The sequence below is a fragment of the Antrostomus carolinensis genome, unplaced genomic scaffold (assembly GCF_000700745.2).
Source record: "Antrostomus carolinensis isolate BGI_N321 unplaced genomic scaffold, ASM70074v2 scaffold34919, whole genome shotgun sequence".
In the NCBI taxonomy this organism is placed as follows: domain Eukaryota; kingdom Metazoa; phylum Chordata; class Aves; order Caprimulgiformes; family Caprimulgidae; genus Antrostomus; species Antrostomus carolinensis.
Window position 1 is genome coordinate 4,079 of NW_010339885.1, and position 6,650 is coordinate 10,728.

Below are 6,650 nucleotides of genomic sequence, written 5' to 3' on the forward strand. Positions count from 1 at the left end.
ATCTCTGTGCCGGTCCTGGTAACATTTATGGTGATAGATTAAATGACATGAATATTCAATTTAGGTGTAAATCAAGTACTCATTTCCTATTTTAACACTGCAACCTAATTAAGAAGTTGAAAATGTTACGGCCATCGGAATATCCTACTTGCTTTCCAATTTTTTTTTTTTTTAAAAAAGCTTAAAAATACCTTATGTGCTAACTTTCCTTTCTCCTTTTACACTTTCAGTTTGCGGGCCAAATGTTGACATTCGCAATGATATCCATGAGCTGAAACGCCTGGAGAACTGTACGGTAATTGAGGGTTTCCTTCAGATTCTGCTCATCTCTAAAGCAGAGGACTACCGCAACTTCCGCTTCCCAAAGCTCACTGTCATAACCGACTATTTGCTGCTGTTCCGTGTGGCGGGCTTGGAAAGCCTCAGCGATCTCTTCCCCAACCTCACAGTTATTCGTGGGAGGAACCTCTTCTACAACTATGCCTTGGTTATCTTTGAAATGACAAATCTGAAAGAGATTGGGCTTTACAACTTGAGGAACATAACCCGCGGGGCCATACGGATTGAGAAGAACTCTGACCTGTGTTACCTCTCCACGGTGGACTGGTCTCTCATCCTAGATGCAGTGTCCAATAACTACATCGTTGGGAATAAACCTCCAAAGGAATGTGGGGACTTGTGTCCAGGAACAATGGAAGAGAAGCCGTTGTGCGAGAAGACGTCTATTAACAATGAGTACAACTACCGCTGCTGGACCACCAACCACTGCCAGAAAAGTAAGATTTGAGTAGATAGTGTGCTTTTGTTACCTTTTTCTGAAGTCAAGTTTTAATTTTGTGGTTTTATTTTAGGCTCTTTTATCAACTTAAACTTTTATCCTAGTCTTGTATAGTCCACATAACGAGTTATCCAGTTACCACACAAATAGGTTTGCCCCCAGTGAATAAAGGATCATCACATTTGATTTAAAAAAAACCAATAAATCAACAAAACAAAAAGCCAACAACAAAACCCACAAACTTTCTGGGTTACTTCACCACGGAAAAGATGGAAAGTGAGTGTAGAAGCAAAGCCATTATAGCAAAGCTGGAACCATTTTTACCTCCCTTGAGGACCTTGGCAGGAGGTGGCTGTGGAATGCCATCTCTTCCTCCTTGCTGACGTAACGTCGCGTCTGTGCCAGTCGTTGCTGTACTGAAGCTGTTAACTGGACTTTGACTTTGTTTTTTGTGTCCCTTGGCATGCTCCTTCAGAAATTCCTGTCATGGTAAATTCTATACTTAAGAAGTTTTTTACTGAAATCCGTTTTTACAGTATAGAGTGCAGTGTCAGAATCAGTGGGTATCTTGACTCTGAGTGAAATTATCCTTGCCTGTGTTGTTCTTATCTGGCATGATGGGATTTATGTCTTTCTGATAGCAAGTATTAGCAAAAACAAAACCTGATCTCTTCTCACTTTTTAAAAATAGAGTAAACAAATACATAGTTTACTCACATAACATGATTACATGGCAGGCTTTTTGAGTTCATCCTGTAACTTTACGAAAGCTGAGCCCTGCAGTATCAGTAGGGCTTAATTACAAGCAGTCATCACTGGGAGGAACAGTTTCTAAATTCCACTTGCACTCTTGACCAAAGCTGCTATAATGATAGGAAACACCAGAGTGTGAGAGAAAACGGGAACAGGGCTATATTCAGGTTACCTTCATTTGGGGATGCTGTTTCTTCTGAAGTGGCTCATCAGTTGTTTGTGAAGTCCTCGCATTAAATTAGAACTGCAATTAAAGTACCTTGTAGGACAGTTTCAGTCAACACATGCCAAAGATTTCTTTCAGGGAATAAAGTTTGTTTTTAAACATAGAAAAGAAAACTCGTCAGCCTGTTACTGTGGGAGACTGTGATTTGTCCAAGGTGAGGGAAGTGAGCTGCGTTACTTTCATAGCATGTGTTGCTGTGAATCGTTAGACTTCTGCTGGCCAAATTTATGTCTTAATTTAAAAGTGTAACTGTTGTCTGCAGAGGGTGACCCAGGTGATTCCTGTGCAACCTCATTGCCTTCAGTGGTTTGAATGGATGTAACTAGAATGTATTTAATGACATATAACAACTGACTTGCTTTCTGTTGTGTGCTTTGGATATTTGGAGTAGACAAAAGTAATGTGCGAGAAAAGCTTGTTCGTTTCTAGGGGAATGTTAAAATAATTTGGATCCCAAACAGGCATGAGAAGAGATCTGTTTAAATAAGGTGATCATGGTTACACTGTGATGGCAGCACTTTTAAGGCAAGGGTGTAGGTAATGTTTTTCTTTTACTATATGCTTTCATCTTCCTGTCGTGGGAGATTGTGTAGAAGAAAGCAAGTGTTGGAAAAGAGCTTTGAGAGGCTTGTTAAGAGCATTACACTGTGAAACAAGCAGTGTAGGTTTGGAATATCTTGGGATATAGAGCGTATAAAGAAATTACCAAGTTCTAATCAATAAAAGGAGTGAGAAAGTCGGACCTATTTAATCTGTTTGTGTTGATAAGCCACTGGCTTCAAGAAAGACAACTTTAAATTTACCAGCCATTCATCTAAAAAAAGAAAAACCAAACTCCAAAGTACTCCCATTCTGAAGAAAAACAAGGGAAGTATAAATGTGCAGTTGTTGAAAAGGAAGCTTTTTTGTCTATCCTGCTAGATTGCTTGGGCACTTTGGCAATGAACTCCTGATCTGGAGAGGACTCTTGTGGTACGAAATTACACAAGGCATGAAAAAGAATAGTAGCAAGGACTTTTTGAGTTCCTGAGTGTTTAAATCTGCATGTTCCTACCAGTGGAGATATGAGACCTATGTTATTTTCCAGGGAATATTTTTCTAATGCAGTATCTGATTTAACCCTGACATTCTCCTGGTGCGTCACAGTAATGTTGAACTGGAAGTGCTGTCTGTCGCTCAGGGTTCCTTTATGCCTTTTTATTGTTTTTCACTCTGGAGCTGTGGAGGAGTGTATATTAAATCTCTTTGACCTTGTTTAGGTTTTACACTGTAAGATCTGAAGTTGGTGGGTAAATGTTGTGTGGGAACACTTAGTACTTGAAGTAGCCTGGCTTCTGTTTAGTTTTGCCATTGAGTGGAAGTTGTTTTTTTCCTTTTTTTTGCTCACAAATAAAGGAAGAACCCTGTGCTTCCTTCAATATAACTTGTGCAGGAACAATGTTGAGGGTGGAGGGAGGAGAGAGAGGGAAGGATACGCTGTGCTTGACTTAGAATAATCCATTGATGTTTCTATAGTGGAACAAGCCACAAAGAAGCTGTGACTTTTACTTTTTTTATTTGTTTGTTAAGGTTCAGTATCAAGCTCAGTGGCTTCTCTGGCAGTTTTGTTGCCCTGGTTTCTGTGTAGTATACATTCCTTTACCTTTGAGTGCCCCAAGGCAGCAGCCTTACTAGTTTGCTCACTTTGGAGCTGCAGCATGCTGTGTTGGGTTTGGCATGTTGTCATCTCTGACTTGCACCTACTTTTCTTTTGGCTTATCAAGTGCCAGCTGTACTTCACTGAAGTTGCAGCTCCTCATGGAAGAGTCCCTCAAGATAAAAGGAGTTGTTTGCATCAGTGGTTGTGCTTTGGGGCACAGGTAGAGAGATGAAAAAGATAAAACCTGAGCGTCCAAACGTACAAATAGATTATGGCCTTTTGTTTTTTATTCTGGCAGTGGTGACTGCTGGAAAGGTTCATGGAAGCTGCTTGCATCTTACTCAGCGATTGATGTAAGAACCAGAAAACCTGTTCCTGCTGTATCCCTTGAAAGAGTAGTCTCTGATGACACACTTGCTTTGCCTGTCCATTGGTCTACTGTAAAGAAAACTTGTTTTCTGTATTCCTTTTGTTGATGACAAAGTTTTGAGGTCTGTTGCCTTAGTCACTAGGTCTTTGTAAGCCTGCAGAAACCAAATGCAAATTACAACCTCGAAAGCCTGCCTGGAAGTTTAGGATCCCTCGTCTACCATAACATTTGTGGTGTTTTTTGAACAAGTCCACCTAACGCTTCCTAAGACACTTTTGCGTTTGCTGGGACCGTAAGAAATGAACTGGGCAAACTGTGTATGTGGGAAAGTACTAGCAAAGCTCACACTATTCCATATATACGATCTGTGGTGTATGGGTGGGGTTTTTTTCTTTTTAACTTAATTTATGTATCTGCTTGCTGTCCACCTACCATTTAAGTTGGAGGTGCTCTCTGTCAAGAATTAGCTGAAACCCTTTGCTTTCCTACTTGGATAAAAGAAGGACTAGAGGTCTGGTTGTGGGGGGGACAGACTGTTGATAACCTGCTAGGAAAGGGTGATGGCTTCAACTGCAGCTTCTGTGTGAGAGGACAAAGGTCTGGAAGTCTGGGTCCTCCCACTGTGAAGTTAGTACTGCATAAAGGGGCTGAACTAGCTGTGCTTCCCATAACAACAGTGGAGGTGAATATCTGAAGTAGGAAAGCAAAGGGTTTCAGCTAATACCTGACAGAGAGCACCTCCAACTTAAATGGTGAGTGGATAGCAAGCAGACAAATAAATTAAGATGAAGTTAAAAAGAAAAAAACCCCACCCATACACCACAGATCGTATATATGGAATAGTGTGAGCTTTGCTAGTACTTTCCCACATACACAGTTTGCCCAGTTCATTTCTTATGGTCTCAGCAAAAGTGTCCTAGGAAGCGTTAAGAGGGCTTGTTCAAAAAACACCACAAAGGTTATGGTAGACAAGGGACTGTTAGGATTAGATTTGCTACTGGCATTAAAAAAAGAGGTTTAAATTGATATTGTAGAGAGAAAATGGGTTAGGGCTGTAAGTGTTAAGCACTTGTTTCAAGAGGCAAATTTGACATGAAAAACAAAACAATAGCTCACGTTAGACTGCGCTTCGCAATACAACAGAAGAAAACTTTCAGCTTCCAAATGTGTGAAACAAGACCACGGAGAAGGCATGTGAGGATTTGGAGGCTGATAGAGAAGCAGATGGCAGCTGAGCACAAAATGTTTTTAATGAAAATGTATCCTTCTTCCTTTTTGAATTGGTTTGACAGTGGCCTGAAAAGATATGGTGTATGTAGGGAATGAGGAACAGGAGGGAAGAGAATGACAGTGAGTGGGAAGAGTGGTCCATATGTACCTTCTACTAAAATGTTTAAACATATGGAGACAGTAACATGATGTATTCTCACAAATATTCGGAATCTGCTCTTGTTTGTTTACACGGAGCTCAGAAGATAATGCACTTGAGTGGTATCGTTTGACACAGCTTCATTGACTTGTGCAGTACTTCCCAGCGTACGCCATCTGGGAATCTGCTCCCTGTTGATTCAGCAGAGTAGTGGTAAAAACCATGTGCTGGGTTCCCCCCCCCCTTTATCTCCTAGTTTTCCCTTCTCTGAGGGGTATTCACTATATTCCCCAGTCCTTTAGAAATACTGAACATATGTGAGATATGTAGACATGAAAGTGAGAGGAAGAAGTTGGGAGCCAGAGGTGCTGAATCAAATTGTACTTATGTTACTTTAAATTACATCTGCATGCTTTTTTCTGTTTGCTACTTCATTTAAGTTTTTTGGTTTGTTTTGTTTTTTTCCTTAAACCCTGAAATATAGTAGAAATTGCATATATCAGCAGAGGACAACATGCTTTAAAAGTTACACTCTTTTTAGCAAGCAAATTTGATGTGGTATAATAAGTTAAGCTAGTCTGTGTAATCCTACCCAATCCTACCTTTGTTGGGTTAAAAAAAAAAGCATTGTATAAACCTGAACATATTTTGAAATGGACAGGTTGTTTGTCCATTTGGTTGGCACACAAACTCTCCAGCAAATAAACATCTTCTAAAAGAAATAAATGGAAGGATTGACCAAAAACAAAAAAAAAGTAAAAGGCACAGTTGGTGTCAGTGAGTTAGAAAAATCTGGAGCACGTTAGAAAAAAAATTTGTTAGTGTTTTGGTTCTGAATGAAGTTTTTTCCTGACTTTCACTCCCCTCCTGAGAAGCCTGCTCTCCAGCCAGAGGTTTCCCAGAATTTTTATTATGGCTGTGAGAGCGTATTTAATTAGTAAGCTGGAATGGCCGCAGAGCAGTTTAGGCCAATGTGCAGTTAATTACTGTACCAGTGGTTTGTATTCTGAGAAAAGGGCTAAAATTAAACAAATGTATACTTGCCATTTTTCTTTGTTCTGTTGCAAAATGCTGAAACCTAGGAAGAGTATCTTGAATCTTGCAGCCTGCACTAGTCACCAAAAACTTAAGTGCTAATGTTGAATACTAATCTTGGCTTCCTGGTTTCTTTTGGCACACAGACATTTAGTGTTTCTGAGAGGATTTCAAATTCTGGAGTTTTGTTTTCCAGTATTAAAAGACTTGATGTAATTAATTAGGTCCATCAATGACACTATGCTGTGAGTTAAAAAACCAAACCAAAACAAACACCAAACAACTTTTAGAAAGCCTTTAATAAACTTCTACTTTTTCATCACTTTTTGGAATAAAGAATTTAAAAAAGTTAGCAGTGTTCTTGGGGTTTTTGAAAATACTTTTGTGTCTTTTCTACTCACATGTGTAATACTCATACACACACTTTTCTTTTTACAAAACATTGTATTTTACACTTGCTTCAACTTTATCTTTGTCAGT

At 39.5% G+C, this 6,650-nt stretch overlaps 1 protein-coding gene across 1 annotated transcript; it reads left to right on the forward strand.

Moving 5' to 3' along the window:
- Window positions 1–230: 230 nt before the first annotated feature.
- Window positions 231–776, forward strand: LOC104531194 (insulin-like growth factor 1 receptor; the record flags this gene model as incomplete). The annotated part of the gene is made up of 1 exon (XM_010176009.2): window positions 231–776. A coding segment is annotated over one exon (546 nt), but the record flags the coding sequence as incomplete, so codon positions are not given.
- Between the last annotated feature and the right edge of the window lie 5,874 nt (window positions 777–6,650).